Source organism: Montipora foliosa, chromosome 7 (genome assembly GCF_036669935.1).
Source record: "Montipora foliosa isolate CH-2021 chromosome 7, ASM3666993v2, whole genome shotgun sequence".
Lineage (NCBI taxonomy): Eukaryota > Metazoa > Cnidaria > Anthozoa > Scleractinia > Acroporidae > Montipora > Montipora foliosa.
The window spans coordinates 40,186,506-40,205,957 of NC_090875.1; the positions used below are offsets into that span (position 1 = coordinate 40,186,506).

General features: G+C 40.0%; 2 protein-coding genes across 7 annotated transcripts in view; both read left to right on the forward strand.

Annotated features, from left to right (window-relative positions):
* Positions 1-13,563, forward strand: part of LOC138009500 (uncharacterized) — a 26,330-nt gene extending 12,767 nt beyond the window's left edge. For 3 of the 4 annotated variants that reach the window (XM_068856540.1, XM_068856543.1, XM_068856541.1), the window contains exon 4: positions 2,025-6,895. In XM_068856540.1, coding sequence (XP_068712641.1) covers positions 2,025-6,079 — 4,055 coding nt within the window. In that variant the 3' untranslated portion in view covers positions 6,080-6,895. Of the gene's footprint in view, positions 1-2,024; positions 6,896-13,539 lie in introns of those variants that run through there. The other variant, XM_068856542.1, reaches the window with a different exon arrangement.
* Positions 13,564-14,438: 875 nt separating this feature from the next.
* The window catches only part of LOC138009501 (protein SSUH2 homolog), a 28,659-nt gene continuing 23,645 nt past the window's right edge, over positions 14,439-19,452 (forward strand). Inside the window, exons 1-2 of one of the 3 annotated variants that reach the window (XM_068856545.1) lie at positions 14,439-14,562; positions 17,424-17,524. In XM_068856545.1, the coding sequence (XP_068712646.1) occupies positions 17,467-17,524 (58 nt within the window). In that variant the 5' untranslated portion in view covers positions 14,439-14,562; positions 17,424-17,466. Of the gene's footprint in view, positions 14,563-15,641; positions 15,721-15,740; positions 15,908-17,423; positions 17,525-19,452 lie in introns of those variants that run through there. The other 2 variants (XM_068856544.1, XM_068856546.1) reach the window with 2 other exon arrangements.

Sequence of the window (19,452 nt, forward strand, 5' to 3'; positions counted from 1 at the left end):
CAATTAGTTTGTCAATTGAGGATTTAGTTGGTTGGGAAATTTAACATTTGGCAGGGAAAATCCGGGGAAAGTCAGGGAATTTCAAAAAACTGTGGCTGTGGCAACCATGATACTGTGTTTGTTTCTATTCTACTTGTCAGAACATCTCATTTACTTCTTTAAGCCCATGTGCGTCGATTACCTCGTTGATCGGTGTCGCAATTTGTCGCTGTTTCTGTTGCGGGAAGTGTTTGTGCTCAACAGTAATATCTTGAAGGTTAGGAATAGGGATGTGATATTCCCCGATGGGGGGAGGGGTGACCCGGCCGATGCGGGGGCTTTGCTAATTGTGCATTTCAAAGTTATTGTATTTCCCCAGGCATGAGGAGGGATTTTTTTCCTACGAGAGTCCCCAACAGGACTTGAAAAGAATAACTACCACGACAAAATTAAAAGGGTTTGTCACTTGAATAAATTCGCTGTTTTAATTAATTAAAAGTCTATCACAGAACAACAACATACATCTTGACATAATGCAGAGGTTATTGATGGATACAGCTCAAAAACTATTGTCCTTTGAAAAACAAAACAATAGTAAGATGGTTGATCAAAAAACGGTGCGAAGAATTTGCCAAAAAAAACGATGGATTTTTAAACACATCTTACATCCTTTTTTTTTTCTATCGCCCTCTTGTCATCAAGCGAGCAAAATCAAAACTCGTCCCCAATGTCCTCTCAGTTCACTAGAAACAAAGTCCCCATATTTTTCCCCAGATCAGGGCCATCATAAATCTAAGTAACCACATTTCCCCCACGTACAAGGGCTGAAATTTGTAGTTAAGTCCCCATTCAGTCCACGTATTCCCTCTCATCGGCCAAGGGTCTACTCCCCCCGCACTCAGGGAAGTCGATGACAAGTGCATAAAGCCTTTGAAATACCATTTCTGCACCTCAATGTCACAAACGAAGAAGCCGGAGACCAGAATGGGTTGTGACGTTCACCCTCAAATGTTAGGCCTGGTTCAAACGTCGCGCTGTAGTCTTGTCGATCTCAGTTACATTGGGTTCGAATTAAGCTAGGCAGCTGAAGTACCGTCAAATTCAAATGGATGCTGTCAGCTGTCTTGACCGCTCTCATAAAGTAAAATAATACTTGGCGCATGATTAAAACGTCGCGCTTATTAGTTCACTTCGCCACGACACTGAATATCACGACGTTTGAACGGGGCCCATTTAGTCTGTCATATCATCTCTGTCACCGATTAGTGTTGTAAAGAAGAAACGAAAATTTGCAATTCTCTTTACTAAATTAATTCTTGTGACCAAGGCGTTCAACTAGGCGATAACCGAGTGGTAAACTCTGGCAGCAAACTTTTTAAATTCTTCATCGATTTAGCGCTGAAGCTCTCACTGGGCCGGATACTAAAGCAATCAAATCAAATTAACCAAATCAAATCAAAGTTTGGTTTGTATGGATAGGGGAAGATCGGAGAACCCGGACGAAAAAAAAGCAGAGTAGAGAACCAGTAAACACCGGTGCTCTCACCAGTGCGCCAACCCAGCTCCCCGATACAATCTCTCTTTTCTAAAGGAAGGCCAACCGTCAAGGCAGGCAACACTCACTAAGAGATTATCTTACAAGTGTGGTAACGAAATTTGGTCGTGCAATGAAACTGATGAGGTCATCGTGATACATTTTTGCCCCATCAGCGTACAAAGTCCCTCAAAACACGAGTCTAAAAATTCTACTGATATAAAAAAAAAACTCTTAGCAACAAGTCTCAGAGCTGTAGCCAAGACTGTCACACCTTAAGGTAACATTTACTTTCGAATTAATCTTTTTACCACAATAGCTTGTAATCTCGCAATCTGATTGGCTAATTTGCCGTTGTAGATAAGAGTTTTGTTGTGGACTCGCTAGGCTGCGTTTCGTGAGTCCACAACATTTTGACCACTTTGATCACGAATGTCGTTATCGATAAGAGTACAGACAACGCAGAACCACTCTCGATTTGTTAAATTTAATAATGATAATTTTCATGCAGGACTGGAAATTTGTCTTGGCACACCGCTCGATAACACCCTTCTTAAAACGTTTCACAAAGAAGTTCAGCAACTCTCCGCCGACGTCTTAGACTGCAAAGTACAAAGTACGAAGATCCCTGCTACTCTTAACCTGTTTAAGACCGAGCTCGACAGGGCTGTGGCGTTGGTTCAAGAAAAACAGTCTATTCTAGAAGCAACTTGTGAAACGCTCAAGGACAATCAAGACATGGCACGAGATGAGATGAAGGAAACATCACAGGAAGTTAAAATCCTTTGGAAAGCTTTCGAGGACAAAAGCATTTCTATGCGCAGAGATTTGGACTCGGTGATCGCAACAGTGAATAGAATGCCGACATCTGAAGATGATTTCAAACAAGTTGTGTTTGATGCTCCAGATCAGAACAAGTTTTTTGCAGGTAGGACAAGCGAAATAAAAAGCCTTGAAATATGCCTTCCATTGGATAAAAGCAAGCAAGTTAGAATGGCAGCCATCTGTGGTCTTGGAGGATGTGGAAAGACTACATTGGCCATTCAGTTTGCTTGGAAATATAAAAACGAATACGAGGGAGGTGTTTTTTGGATTTCCATGGAGGATGACAAAAAGTTTGAAAATTCCGTAAGTGACCTAGCTTTGAGCTTGGGGATTTATGCAAATTCGTTTGACGTGACCCTTTGCAAAGTTCTAACGTGGATCTCTAAACAGGAAAAGACCTGGCTGTTGGTTCTTGATGATGTCGACCAGTTTAACCTCTCTGAAGCAATGCATAAGGTCTTTTTTGGTCGATGGAAGAGGCAGGCAAGTGGCAATATCCTTTTAACAACAAGGCGTGAACCAAAGGAGGTCAGCGCCTCTCTAACTCTGGAACCATCTTGTTGTCTTCAAGTCTCTGCCTTCCCAGAGGACGACGCTAAAAGTTTTCTCGTTGCACGAAGTGGTATCAATAATGCAGCAGACGAGGAAGCTGCTTTAGATGAGCTAGTTTGCGAGCTTGGATCTTTGCCCCTCGCTCTGGAACAAGCTGGTGCGCATATTAAAGCTCTTGAATGCTCCGTTAGTAGTTACCTTGAAGAATACAAAAGTCAGCGATTGAATTTGTTGAGTCAAAAGATGGCAAAAGCGCCTTGCGAATACGAATCTCAAGCTCGGCGGGCAGTGCACACCACATGGCTTTTAAACTTTGAGTACGTAAAAAGGTCATTATACGGAGACGTTGCATCCCGTTTTGTGCAAGCTGCTGCATTTCTTGCACCAAATGAAATTCAAGAAGAGTTAATCAACAGACAACTGCTATCAACAGACGGTCAATCTATACAAAGCTGTAACCTTCCCCTTATGAAAAAACACGTCATAGAGACCTTGACAAAATTTTCACTTTTTCAGAGAAAAAGGTCCAGTACCCTTTGGTTGCACCGTTTGGTCCAGGAAGTAATTCGCAGCAGACTGACCATCGAAGAGACCTCTTCCTCACTGATAACAGCGGTGAAAATTGTTCATCAAGCTTTCCGCAACTGCCCCTCACCGGACAGAATCCTTAAAGATGTCATAAGAAGTGTGTTAGAGCAACCGTCTGCGCATGTCGGCAATCCTTCCCTTTTTTACTTGTGGTCCAAGTTACGGACTCATTCTTCTGAGCTACAGTATCACCTGAAGTCGTTTTTGGATAAGAATGACATTGGCCGCGAAGACAAAGCAGTCGTTTTAAGTCAAGAGGCATCTCGTGTTGTGTATGAAAATGCAATCCATTTAAGCGTCCATGGCCATCAAGAGGATGCAAAAGAATCCGAAAGATTCGCATTACAAATTTTGGATTCGTGTCCAAGTGATGATGAAACTTCGAAGGATTTCAAGGATCTTTTTCCCCATACCCTGCCTCTTCCTCAAAAATTACAGAAAACTGTACTGTACTCTTGCCACCCCCCAATAGAGAATCAGGCGATTGTATCGGGAAAAGAAGTGCATTCAGAGAGTGCTTCCACAGACGATATTCGTTTGCGAGGAAACGACTTGTTCAAAGCTGGACGTTTCAGAGAAGCTGTTGAAGCGTATACAGAGGCTCTCGAAGCTACTGAAGATGCCAAACACCAGGATCCGCGTTTATTTCACAATCGAGCAACCGCGCACCTCAAACTAAGAAATTTTGAAAAATGTCTCCAAGATTCCCAAGAGTACATCAAGCTCATGCCTAATTGCTGGAAGGGGTACTCAAGGAGAGCTTTAGCTTTAACTGGCCTTGGAATGAGGTCTTCTGCTTTGTGCTCCGCTGCTATTGCATATCACCATGACAAAAACAGTTGCTGTCATTATGAAGCTTTTAGAACGGAATTCAAAGATCTTGATTCCAAGTTGGAAGTTGTTGAGTCTCCCGAACAACTCATGCGTTCTCTAGAGCGAAACAAGAATGAGAATTTGCCAAGGAAAGTGCTTCTTCTTGCCAATACACATTACGAAATGGGAGACGCTGCAGACACTGATTGTTTTTTCACGTCAATAACTAACACTACAATGGCCTCTCTTCGAGATAAAGCAGACCTAATATTAAACTGTGGTAAGCTCTCTATAATCAAAGATTGTGTTTTCGAAAACATTGAATTTTCAGGAAAATGTAGAATTTTCATTCCACCAGATGGAAATGCAGAGTTCTACAAATGCACATTTCGGAACTCTTTATCAAATTTTCCGGTGATGGCGATTGAAGGCGAGGCGAGGCTTTTTGAATGCGAGATCAGAAACAGCAAAGAAAGCGGTCTTGGCATTTGGGGACCTTTTGCATCTGTGGAACTCATTAAATGCCAAATCAGTGGAAATGGAAAGATGGATAATCCGTACACCTATGGGATAAGAGCATCTGACCAGGCACAGTTACTGGTTAACAAATGCCACATATATGGAAATACAAGGGGGATTTGGCTTGATGAAGGTCAAGCGGGTGTCCCAGCTAGAGGAGTAGCAATAACAGATTCCGAGATTTACGACAACAAATATGAGGGTGTTGTTGTAGGTGGGGTCCCGGGGTCAGCTGTGTGCCCATTCGCTGTTATGCTCCGGAACAAAATTTACCACAATGGAACTTTTGGCTTTCGCGCAACTCTTTGTATTAACGACGTGCTTTTAGAGGGAAACATGGTGTTCGAAAACCTGTGGTGGGGAATTTTTGTGCACAACAATTCTGGTGGTCTCTATAAGAACAACGAGATTTGCAACAACAAAATGGGCGGAGTCATGATCGGAAAACGAAGTCCAGGAAAGCCACCATGTGTGCTGGAAAACAACTATATCCATGACAATTGTGGGCCAGCCTTTCGGGAGGGACTTCGCCGCAATGAAGGCGACTCTTTTCCACGTGAATTTAACGTTTTTTTCAAAAAAGCACTACAAGAAAGAGTGTTGGGCCAAGGTACGGCAATGGATGTGACTGTTCCCAATATGACTTCAGCGGAGATTAAATCCAACCAGTGCCTTAGAAACGACCTAGGGCAGACAAATTTAAAAGGAGCTACTGGGAAGACTTACTGTCTTTTTTGTTTTCGGCATGATGTTGAATTGAAAGCATGCAAACGTTGCATGACGGCAAGATACTGTGGGAAGGAATGTCAAAAACAGCACTGGAAGAAGCACAAAGACATTTGCAAAGCTACGGGTGAAAGGAACCTCTTAAAAGTTTCTCTGCCAACATTTCCTGCGGTAAGGTTTGTTAGGTTCCATCCAGACATAGAACCTTCTGGACCAGATTATGCATTCCCTCCACCGAGAGGTGGAAGTCGTTTCATTGTAAAAATTCAAACCTCAGAACCACCACCCATTGGAGGCATAGGCTCAGGAATGATCAGTGATGAACAAGACCCAATCAAAGCGACAATGCGGATTTATGATCGTAGCCATTCCGTCCATTTCCATCTTACTGGTAGACCCCAGCTCTATCATTTAGTGATGGAGTGTGGGATGATGGGAGTCAGTTTGTCTTTTACTAAGAAATTGTATGCTTGGGCGGCATTCGAAGACGTCAAAACCCTTCTAATTCTCACTCACGAATTTCCGCAAGTTCAAAACTGGTGATGGCAAAAAACTCTCGATCTTCCAGGTACAGCTCATTGAAGGGAATTTATTCACCAAATGCTCAGGGTTGAGATGCACAAGACCGTACAAGAGCGATCCACGTGGCTCTAAACTAAGGAGAAAAACTAAAACTAACTAAAACTTAGGACTAAATGACTTCATGAGCCGAACGAAAATAGCAAACGAATGAAAAAATATTCTTTTCAGACACTCTGACCTCCATCAAGGACAAAATCCGGGAGAAAGGCTATGCCTAGCCATGCAGTTTTCTGCGGGAAAACCTTCCGATGACAACGTATTCCAATCAGGTCCTCCCTTCGTCAAGATAGGTCTTGATAGTGTGCGTACAGAGGAAAACTCGAGCCTGCAATCCCTACGCACACACTTTACACTTTATTATCAAATCAGACTTCAAGATTTAAGGCTGGCTAGCAAATAGCGAGGCTAATCGAGGCAGACCAGGCTGCATGGTTTAATAAGCGACACAAATATAAGTATATGTATAATTACAATTAATTATCTGGGAAAAAGAAGAAGAGACGAAAAGGGGAAAAGAAAAACAAGAAGAGGAGGACAGAGGGGATTAGTTTTTCATTTTGTTATTATTTACTTCAATATAGGAGGCTACGCTTTGAAGTTTATCAAATAACTTTCTAATTTCTTTTAACGACTATTTAAAAGCTTTTCTGGGACATTTTTCAAAGTTACAAATATTCAATTTCAATTGTTGACCCTGACATGAGAGAAAGCATTTCCTTTGACATTAATTCGAGATTCAATTTGTGGGGCACATGCATGTGTTCTCGTGAAAGGTCTCGATGAAAGAACAGTGTGTATATTTGTTTGAAGGGCGGGCGAAAGAAGAAAGAGAAAAAATGATTTTTGCCCTTATGGCAAACATAATGCTAAGTCTTTGATTATCCTCATTCATATTTTAACAAGTCTTAAAGAAATAGCAAGTAATCTGCATTTAGAAATAGCAAGAATCTGCAAGTAGTTCTAGTTGTTTTAACAAGAAGTTTGGTTAAAAAAAAAAACTTTGGTTAAAAAAATTAACGCTATAAAATCGACGTTTCGATGTCGACGGGACACCATTATCAAGATATAAAGTTGAGTAGAATGAAAGGAGCTAATATATACAGAATGAGAATAACACATATTGTTCTTAAAAAGAAAATAAAAAAAGAAAAATAAAGTAGAAACGATAAAATCACAAAGCGAAGCGATATAAACAAAATATTTTAAAACAGCTATGACCTAATTGAGTCTTAAGTCTTTGTTTGTTTAAGGTAGGCTTAAAGTTTAAAAGTCCCTTATGAACAGCATCCAAACGTAAGGCAGCCCCACTTATTTTTGCACTTCCTTAAAATACTGAAAAGTCTTGAAAGGCTGGAATGTCATTGTCATGAGTCCGCGTGTGCTCGCCGATGGCGGTCTTACCCCCATGTTCGTCGACTCTTTGGTGTAAGTGTCGGTTTGTATAGCAGACATAACCAGCCTCGCACGGATCACATTGGAAATGGTAGACGACTTTGTGTTTGTTTACCAGGGCAGGTTTTTGTTCCATAGATTTGCGACTGGTAAATACGGAGGATAACTGCACGCTGATCTTTGAAGATAGTTCTGATGTTTACAGTATTGGCTGATCACTGACATGTGAGTGGCAGCACAATGCTTGCAATGTGACTTGTGGTTTTTCGCAAATTTCGCTCTGTTCACTCTTGTCCTCGTCCCCATTATCTGCCCCTGGGTCTCCGAGAATGGCGAAAAGCCACAAGTCACACGCATTGTGCTGCCATTCAAATGTCAGCGATCAGCCCATACCGTAAGATGCCAAACAGTAGAACTATCTTCAAAGATTAGCGTGCAGTTATCCCCCGTATTTACCAGTCGCAAATTACCTATGGAAGAAAAACCTACCCTATTGTAAAGAAACAGAAAGTCGTCTGCCATTTCCAATGTGATCTGTGCGAGGCTGGTTATGTCTGCTATACAAACCGACATTTACACCAAAGAGTCGACGAAGGAAGTGCAAAAATAAGTGGGACTGCCTTTTGTTTGAGATGCTGTTAATAAGGGACTTAGAGCCTACCTTAAACAAGCAAAAACTTGAGACTCCATTAGCTCAAACAGTTTTAAAATATTTTGTTTATATCGCTTCGCTTTGTGATTTTATCGTTTCTACTTTCTTTTAACATTTTTCATTTTTCTCAGCATAGTTTTTCCCTAGTGTATTTTAAAGAACAATATGTGTTATCCTTATATATTATTCTGTAATATTAGCTCCTTTCATTCCACTCAACTTTATATCTGGATAATGGTGTTACGTCGACATAGAAACATCGATTTTTATAACCGAAGTTTTTTTTAAAACTGAACTTCTTGTTAAAACATGAATGAAGATAATCAAAGACTTAGCATTATGTTTGCAATAAGGGCAAAAATCATTTTTTCTCCTTCTTCTTTCGCCCGCGCTTCAAACGTAAACAAATATATACAGGTCTTTCATCGAGACCTTTCACGGGAACACATGTGCCCCACAATTGACCTGCTCCCAACTGTGCGGCTTCATAGCTCAGTTGGTAGAGCATTGCACCGGCATCGAAGAGGTCTTGGGATGGAATCCCGTAGGAGCCAACTGAAATTTTCAAGGTGTCTGGAAGACACAATTGGCTTCAATGTAATAGGCCATTTCCGAGTTCATGTCTAACTCCTCTTCAAAGCGAGTCTAAGTGCAAAGTTTTTGTAATGAAAATTAGTTTTCATTCATATGTAAAGTAGAACTAATTTTCCTAACAAAAACTTCGCACTTTGACTCGCTTTGAAGAGGAGGCAAACATGAACTCGGAAATGGCCTATTGGTCCAGGAAAGTGCGAGGATCATTTCTCTTTCTCGTTTGTTTGCAGTGTGACCAGAGCTTCCTCTCGTCCAATTTTACTATGTGACATCAGATACAATCCAACTTTTGAGAATTTAAGGCGATTTCTCAGTGTTGCACTGCGCATCCTGTACTGCGCATATGGTGTGTCAAATTTGCAACATTGTAAATATGGCGTAAGACGATCATACACTCTGAAACAGTTCTCAAAACATGTGAGAGAAGTTGTGAATGACCCATGACTCTTTGCGAATAAGTGCGCGCATTCCGAGAACATAGCGAATTTTGTTGTTCCGATCTACGATAATCGAGATAGACAGGTACGATGGTGTTTTACCCTTCAACGAGCACGGTGACCTATATTTTTTATTGCATAATTTTGATGTACAAATTATCCCCTTTAATTAAGAAAAGATTTTTAAAAAAATTATCACATGGAAAAAAGATATAGCTAAGAACGTAGATACCTCAACATTCCTTTCGCTTTCCAAATTGTCCCTCGGCATTTCTCTCGATTGTGTGACAATCTCCGAAAACAAAGGTAGGACTTCCGGAGTTCATTTTGGAGTCGTCAATGGCGCTAAACATGGTAGCGTTCAGAGGGAGAATGTGCCCCTTCGTGTCGAACAGAAAGAAGCAATTCTTGATTTTCACGTGACGTCTGAAAAACTAAAATTAAAAATTTTGAGTTTTTACTTTCATCTGGTAAAAGACATTTAAAGATATATCTGCTGGCCCGTTTTCAGCTCTGTAGCATGCTTTGTTTTGAAAATAGAGTACTTTGAATTTCAATTCTTTTACAATGCGTGACATCTGTATTGCTTCTGAGAAACGTGTCACGTACACGAAAATATCGATTCGCCTTGTGTTTTCGATCGAGTTCTGAATAACCAAGAGAAGTGTCTATGCGAACGTTTTCAAGTTTAGCAGAGAGCAAAAATGTTTTGAGAGAGCTAAAGGAAACTCCAGATGTTTTCACTGGTTGAGGGACACCAACATGGAGTTTCTGTTGGTTCGAAACGAGATGTTTTCTCGTTTATTTTTTACATTATCGCTAGTCCGTGTTTCGGTATTTCTTTTATCATCTCCCTAACACCCGTACCCGCATAGGAAATGCGTAATGTTTCTGGGTTGTGTCAGGCACGTTTTGCTAGTCACAAGTTTTTAGTGTTTTCATCAGTAGTTCAGTTTTAGAGTAGACGTCGTTGAGTCAACTTATTCATCCATCTGGATTTTAGTTCTATCTACACTCGTGCTCATCGTCAATTAGTCCTCTTTAGAGCTTTTAAACAAGACTAGCATTGGTGCAAGTGCAAACCAAAGTAAGTTTTACTAATTTCTTTCTTTAGTTTTTTCTAGTATTTAGTTTCGGTTTTGAGTTTAAGTTTTCGCTTGTTTTATTCTATTAATACATTAGTTTTGGTATCTAGTTTTCAGTCACTTTTTAATCCATAGTCCTCAACATGGATTTATTGACCGCTCTACACTGTGATCATTGTCGAGTTTCTATCATCGCATCCTGTAGATTGTTAATCAGCTTGTTTGGTCTTATTTTTGTTGCATTTAATTGGTATGCCATTCGAAATTATTAGCGTTTAACTTTATCCTTCTTTATACCTTTTTGTGACCTTTATATAGGTAGTTAACTAAATAAGTTTCCATTAGCTTTTGTTGCCTTTCAGTTCGAACCGACTTTCATTGACCTTACGACTTTGTGATCTTCTTAACTCTGCGTCCTTTGGTCCATCGATTTAAATCTATGCTCGTCGTTTCAAGTTGCAAGGCTGTATCACTAAGAACTTTGAGCATTGCTGTTCTATAAACCTTCTCGCTATTGCTGTTAATTCGTCGTGTTCGCCCATAAAGCTGCGCACCGTGTCATTACGCAATTTGCTTGATTCACATTCTCCTCGTCCTACCGAATAGGTTACAGTCTCCATTTTGAGTGTTACCCTTTGCCGAATAACTCGAGTTTGGAATATCGCACAGCCCTAAAACTTTGACACCTGCTGTTTATTTATTACCCTACTATAATATCTCAACTTCTTAACTTAATTTTTCGAATAGTAAGCGATTTTACTTTTAACCAAAGACACACTGATCATTATTTTACAGACCGGCTGCGCCGCATCGACCTTTTTTACTTCCGGGTTGGTGTTATGGTGTGTCACCTTGCCCTTTTTGTTCTTTCCACTTTAAATTTTGACACACCGTTCTCTTTTGGTGATCCACCTTCCCACACGAATGCGGCAGGAGAACGGATGTGCTTTTCCGAAGCCAGCTTACCACACTTGTTATGTGGAGCTGCTGCCACTTAGTTAAAGGGGTTCCAGGGGAAGTACTTAAAACGCCCGCCTGCTAAGTTGGCTTTGCCATGCTGGTAACAAGTACGTCCGAAACAGCTGTCCCTGGCTGCCAATTTACCTGGTGAAATGATTGTGCTCATGCGTGATGTGTTGGTCACATCGGGTTGGTGTTATGGTGTGTCCCTTTGGTTTTCTTTTCAAGATAATTTTCGACGGTCAACCAATGTAAAAAAAAAAAAATAAAAATAAATAAATAAATAAGAATAATAATAACTTGCGAAGGCCCCACCGGCTAAGAGAAACGATGGGATCTGTGAACGAGAATGTTGTGCCCCTGTTTCTGATTTGTGTCCGGACAAAATCAATTTCTGTGGCCAAGCAACTCGATTTGCATCAGATCTGCTTCAACGTTTGATTTTTCAATGGCTAACTTGAACGTTGCTTTGGTTCGCCTTGCGCAGTCGTGTAGAACAATACCAATACTACTTGCGCGCCCGTTTAAGAAATACCGCTATCACCTTAAGCTTGCACACCCGGTTGAGCAAACCGTGATTGATTCTCCCAACAACATCTACCAATTTGTACATGTACCCTTTTTTTTACGCGGGGACTTCTAGGTTTCCTCCTCGGGGGCTAAACTCTGCGGGGGCAATAGCCTGCGAGCAAGCTCTCTTGCGGGGTCGCAGGCTACGGGTGCAACTATCGTTAACTTAGGACACCCTGTCCAGGACTTGTGGTGGCAGAGAAAATAAGGAAAATAAAAAATGATATCCATGGATTGGTTTGAACCCGGAGTTTCAACTCTATAGGAACCGCTTCTTTCCGCTTCACTACTCCATGAGCTTTGATTTTAAACTGTTTAGCTTTTTTGTGAAGTTTGGTAACCACCTACCTTTTGCAGTGTTTACTACTGTTTGTTACGGAGTGATAACATTATAGACCGAAGCAGGATGGGCTCCTGACCGAATGCATAAATGGCGGGCAAAAAATGTATTCTTTTGTTTATGTGCCAATTAGACTCCCAAGCCTCGCTCTCAAGAAACATTTCTTTTGTATTTTGTCCATGCAAACGAGGCTAGTGAGTCTAATGCACGTAAGCAAAAAAATATTTTTGGTCGCCATTTATGCATTTGGTCTATCAAATACAAAATATTGTCCCTAAAGCAGCCAGCGGTGAGGTGGTCAAGTGGTTAGGTGACGGACGGGGTTAATTCGAGAAGTGTGTCCTTACACTTGTAAGCAAGGACCAGCGTAACAAAACAGAAGCACCGGATCCTGGTGAAGGACCTTAGCTTATCAGCGACTTAAATGTTATAAAAAGTTAAGAAGAGCAAGGCTCGAATATAACGGTGAAGGAATATATTGAACACATAATCCATATCAAGCTTTCAGTCTTCTAAAATCAACGATAATGGTAAATTCAGAGCAAATTAAGAATTCACGACAATCGTTAAATATGGGTTGGGTAGTTTTGGCAGGTTACGTTGAGTATTGTATGGCATAAGGAATTTTAGTGGCATTTTGTATTTAGTGTACTTGGATACGGAATTATAACCCGCAACCTGGTTCCCAGGGCAATTGGCGCCAGCCCTACTCTCAGCGTGGAGAAAAGCTGTGGGAACGAAGTTGAAAAATCGTGGCCACTATCATCTCATCAACACGTCCGCGCACATAAATAGGCCATTTTACAGTTGTCTGCTCAGTGACCTAGCCTATGAATGGCTGCAAGGCTTCTGGTATTGATACGAACCTCATTGGTTTTATCATGTACATTGTGTCGTTGTAATTTTAATTAGTCCACATTAACATAAGAAAAGCACAAAGTTGTATCAAAGCAGGGTCACTCGCAACCTCGCTTAGATTCTTAGGCTAGGTAACTTAGCCAAAATGGTCTATTCGCGATTATCCTGAATGGTTAATTTGAACCCAGGCTCCTACTCGACAAATATGGCGGACATTGTTGACGTGACTGTCGACGTCACTTATTTCAGTTCTCCGTGGTGCATTCTGGGACGACTTTGTGTTAAAAGTCAACGGGGGGAGCGGAGGGGGGAGGGGGGGGGGTGGGTTAGTTAGAGGCAAAAACTCTAACAGAATTCGGGCAACAGTGTTGCAGGTTTTTGAAGCGGTTAAAACACCTACAACATGTGGCCGAAACAAAATGCTGCGTTAAAAATCGTTTAGTGCGCCATGTTACACGAGGCAACTTTAAACACAACAATATTAATGTTGCGTTATAAATTGGCTCGTTTGTTTGTTTTTTTGTTTTAAGCAGGTTATGTGGAGCTGCTATACCCACCCACCCATATTCTCACAAAGGACAGCCACAACTCCGGGAATTTCATTCCCTACTCTTCCCGATTAGTGTGTGGGTTCCTTAACGTACCACCGGAAGGTTATGAACATCGACGATATTTGTGATACTGGGCCTACGGTTTACAGTCCTTATCCGAGAGGTCTAACCATTTGCGGCTGTAATTGCAAAGGCAGCACTTTCTCCTCAATTATTTTTGAGACCCTGAGTGTTGGTCCCCCGGAATCGAACTCACGACTTCCTGCATGGTAGCCCGGGGCTCAACCAACTCAGCCACTGGTACGCAGTGGTGATGTATTAGGGAGCTTAGGCACGTGCGTTTTTGAGACGCGGACCTGCAACCGGAAGAGAACATTTCGCGTTCCAGGACAGTGGTGTCTTCCAGATTCTTATATTATCATCTCTAATGGAGAAAAGATACTTAGTGATGAAAATGTGGTTGAGTGAAGACAAGTTAAAAGGGAAAACAGCTCACTTCCGGTGTCCGTCCGCGTCTCAAAAACGTGCTTTCTTAAGCTCCCTATTTATAATAACATCAATAACATCATGTTACGAGTCTAAATACCCTTAACCCTAGTTGTTTTTGCACGGAATTAAGTCTTCTCCCGGTTTCCCTTGTTCTAGGAAAGCAGAATCTCTCAGCAGAGTCTCTTAGCCGGAGCGGAGGCGGCGGTTGTAGTGATAGATATCTTTCATTATTAAATTTTGAACCTCAAATAATATACTTCGCGTGCTCTGATTGGTTCACTCAATCTCGGTTATCAGCTCATATACCTTAGTTTGACTATATATGGTAAATGATTGCGCTGAGCGTTGTTAAACTAAAATTTGTTTCGCCGGAAACCGAAAAATCTCTTGGAATAAAGCCAAAAGGGCAAATAAAACTTTTTTTGTGTGGAAAGCTTGGAGCAATCCCGACGTTTAGAAGTACGCGAAAAGGCAAGAAATCATTTTGTGATGAGCCTACGTCTGTCAGACCACAAGGTATTACACAACCTCGCATCTTCATCAAGTTTTTTTGATTTCGCTCGGATGTTCTCGCCTTTTTTCGCTCGTATTTTGTACTTCCAAATTTGTGGAGTTTAAGGAATTTAATAAAACAATTATTCCATTCGCGCTTGTTGGATATGAGATTGGTTATAGCCAACTCGGCGCTACGCGCCTCGTTGGCTATTTACCATCTCATATCCAACGCGCGCTCATGGAATAATTGTTAAATATTCGCTAAGAAAAATATCTTCTTGTACATATTTCTTGGGAGGAACGTATACTTCACATACTTATTCGCGTATGATTCAATTTCTATCAGATTTGAAACAAAGTAGATTTCTGCCGCTGATAACAATTCCCACAATATGTACAGAAACTGATTTTAAGAGGTACAGCTATAAATGAAACATTTTTCCCCTCAAGTGCTTACGTGATGAGATACGTTAATATAATTGACTGACAATATTCAAGAAAGGATAATCATCGAATTAACTTACGGCAAGAGATCTTGCCAGATCTTTGATTGCAAAAGAAGAAGAATACTTCACGAGAAACAAATCATTTGATTAAACTCTTTTACGTAAGCAATATCACGACATGAATGTAACTTTCTGAGGAAAAATGCTGCAAGATGAGCATTTTGGGGCTGTGATTAGCTGTGATAAAGTCTGCAGTCCGTAGTCCGTAATACCGATCCATGGTCGTTACATTCGACTAATCGAAATAAACACAGCAAGAGTATCGAGTTCGAGCCGAATTTTTTTTTTCATTTTCAAACCGGAAGATTATGAGAAATATAAGTATAACTGGCTAACATGATACAACTCTTGACACGGCAACAGGTCCTGAAATCCCAGGTGTTAGAAGAATTTCAGAAAAAGAGATCCCTTGGTGACACGAAACTCTCGACCAGACGAAGTAAATCAACAAAATAAATAACCATACAGAAAGGAAAAGAAAGTTGAGACTATTTTTGCCAGTTTCTTCCTTTTTTCTGCTATGTATAAATCGATCTGTGTGGATACCAAATCATGCACGCGCTTTTAATCTTGGACGTCCTGTGCATATAACACAATTGTTTGAGTGGGCGAGCGAATACGTATGCATACCGTGCTTTATAGCAACGAGGAAATTATAATACTTCCTCTCCAGGTGAGTTTTGTTATTTCACTAACTTCCATTTAAAAAAGAGAGTGTTGTGTAATGAAGAGCTTCTTTTTCTGTAAAGAACGATTCGTTGCTAAAATTAGAGCGCCAGCGTATACGATTTCATGCATGGTCAGGGACTTGACAGATGTCCATCTTGAGGATTATTAAGTTCAAAATTTGACTCGAATACGTGAGTGACCTTCTTTCATGCTAAACGATGTTGGATGATGCGATAATTATTTCTATGCTTTCCGATGGATATCTGGTTCATACCGTAATCTACCCAATATTTGTTAAATATGTCTAATAAGTTTGCTGTATTTCTCGCTAGATCGTGTGTAGTAATGAGACTAGTAGTCGTTCTATGCGGTGCTGATAAGCTTTGGAAAATTCATGATCGAGAGTGATTATCACGGGAGACTATTTGAAATTAATTTCGCTGATTAAATGTGAACATGCAGTGAACATAAGTACCCATATGCCAGAGAGGCTCTTAGCTAGAGCTTAAATATATCGGAATAAATTAAACCATTTTTATTTCAGCTTAACATTTCCTTTGCAGTAATTTATTTTATTGTATTCCTCCCAGATCCAAAAGATAACGTGAATGCACGGTTATCTATGAGATTGTAAACTAATATTATTGATTAGAATTGTATTAAGATCAGTCCAGCCTTGGTGCGAAATGGCACCAACAAACAAATATCTATATATTCTATAACATTATTTACGTGTATATAATTAATAAGCTAAAGAATAAATGCATTTGGATTGGTTGTCACCTATGATATATTAGAGGACAGATGCATACCTGACATCAGCATAAAAGAACTTTTAGTTCTTTTAATTGTTGTTTAAAATAAATATGGAATCTGTAGATTCCATGTTGCCTAATCCACCCATCTGTTCACTAGATACTGATAACAGAAGATTTCAAAACATGGTACTTGAACATCAGTGGGCACACCACATTAGTTTTTTGTTCTTACTGCATTTTAATGTCATCTAGAATCTGCTGCTGAAAAGATGCATGGCAACATGAAATGTTACATTTATGTATTTGTTATATTATTTTTGTGTACAATGCATGTAGAATATTCAGTGCTCATAGACTTTTTTTATCAGTATATTTGATTCCCATTAATAATAAAAATGTATTGATTCATTAATACAATGTATCTGTGCATTATTGCACGTAGTTTATCCTCAGAAGTCATGTTAGGTTTTATAAAACCTTTAAAAGGTTTCATCTGCAGCTGGACTTCTGTGACAGATGACAATGCTTATTAACTTGTTTTAGCTAAATAAATGAACTGAACTGACACGGACAAATGTTGATTTTATAAAGCCAGTGTTGGGGACTTGTTGGCTTGATGGAGCACTAAGTCTTATAATCAGAACAAACTTGGTCAAAAATGAAATGGAGTCCTCAATGAACTTTGAACTTAAAATCAGCTGATATTAAAGCTTTTTGTAGCCTCATAATAATTTGAAATTTGCTATAATTTCAAACAAGTTATATTATTATATTATTATTATTATTTATTTATTTATTTTTATATTTGCCTTAACCCTTTGACGTCCAAACTGGCCAAAAACTGACCAGACTGAGGTATTTTACTCTGTCTAACACCAGACGATTTTACTCGTCAATGGGGAACCCCTAGGAGTCAATGAAAAACAATTGTTATGTGCTTTGTTCTCAGGTTGCTTTTAATTAGCTTGTCGTGTTATATCTTGATCTGAACCATGAATCAAGTGCCCTACCCCACTGGAGGAGCACAAACTGGTCAACCAATGTACACAGGTACTGTAGCTCTTTTTACTAAGTTCTTTCTTATAGATTGGGTTAATATCTGAACAGTGTTTGAGAGGTGTCCTTAGGAGACTCTTTTGTCTCTCTGTTTGGCCTATTTCATGTGCAACATCTGATGTTGAGATTGCGAGCAGTGCCTTTCTTCTAACTCTATGCAAGCATTAAGAACCTAATTTGTGCAATCAGCATGTGAATTAGCATGGACCTGCACCACATGAACAGGCAGTGCAAGACGCCTTGATCCACGATGTTTTACCCAAAACTTGCACAAGAGATTGAACAGGCAAACTCAGTGTTGTACCCAATTCAGATCTCCTGGGGTTAAGATTCTGTGTATATTGTGATGAATTCTCATGCAGGCAATTTTGCACTTAAATGATATGGAAATAACTTGAACAAAATGTTTTATTCCTAAAGGGTTTGAATTGCCGGTACAACATTGAGTTAGCCGATTTGGTCTATTAACCCACGTATATTATTTTAGGATAGAAGAATGACTGCCCATTGTCTAAGAAATATCTGGCTATTCAAAGCATCCAGACAGATCAGATTGGAGTCATCCCATACAGGGTGGTGAATAAGGGCTGGCTGGCTAGCCAAAACCGCTGGCTAGTGAGCCATCTTCAGCCGGCTTTGTTCACCTCATTTTACCACTAGTCAACTGAAGATGAAAATCTTGCACTCTCTTGTTAATTATCATTGAAGAAACTTTTAAAACATTTTTCTCCCCATTTTGAATGGAACTGACAGCGTATTTTACAAGGATTAAACAAGAGAAATCACCACAAAACTACTCGCGCTTGATCGTTCATGCGAATTGTGTGGCTGGCCTGGAACAATTAACTGCATAGTTTCCAGTGTTGCATTTAATCTGACGAACAACGCAGTGTGTGCGCGGAAGAGGCAAGGTATAACAAGAACATTTTCAGTCCATTCAATTGAGCCAAGCTCTCTTTCATGGCTGCCCATTTTTTGATTATAAGCTTAATTTACTGTACATGTACTTTGAAATGTATTGACAGCCCTGCATCTAGACTCCAGATTTTGGAATGTAAATCTAAGTTTAGCTTGTAAAGAGTTGTTTTACTTGAGTTTTGTTCATGGTCTCTTTGATTCCATAATAAGCGTGTCTGTTTTTATTATGGGGTAGTGTTTCAGCTAATAGAGTGGTGCTTATCATCTTATGGCTGGTACCGGTTGCCAATATAACACCAATTATTGCTAGGATTGGCTGAGTTGCAAGGGATTACTATGCCATAATGCCTAAGGGCCAATCGCAAATTATGCAAATAAGCACTCATCGTTAAAAGTGATAACTTCCACTTAAATCAACTGTAAAGCCTTAAATAAACAAGTTATTCTTAGCCTTAGGCATTTGATCTTTGTGGGAAAATGTAAAACCTCTGTCTTGCTGTACTGAGCTTCCTATCACTTGATCAATGCAGTATTAGGCCAACCATAAGTGACCTCTTAGAATCAATATCTTGGGGGGGGGGGGGGGGTTAATTACAGGAAAGGTGACTGTATTGAAATTCACCTTTAAAAATAAAAGGCATCAGAGTTAAAAAAGAAATTGAATACCCTGCCTGTTACTTACCTTCAGGGTATTAAAAAAAAAAAAAAATCAGTAACTCTCTTTGAGCAAGGTATGCTACTGCAAATTGGGTTCAATTCCCAAGAGCACCCCAGGTTGGTAGGGGACTGTTGTGGGGTCCATATACCAATTTTTAACTTTAAATTCTGATTTTTAAACTAAGTCTTAACTGTTTCGTATTTCTCCCAATTTTACTACTCTTTTGAGAAAACCTACTTCCTTTTGAGTATACCCAAAAATCATCAAAAAAATTTACAAAACATGATCCCAAAATATCGATTGAAACCTGAACGGGACATTTCCATTAATCAGACTTTGAGTGGCA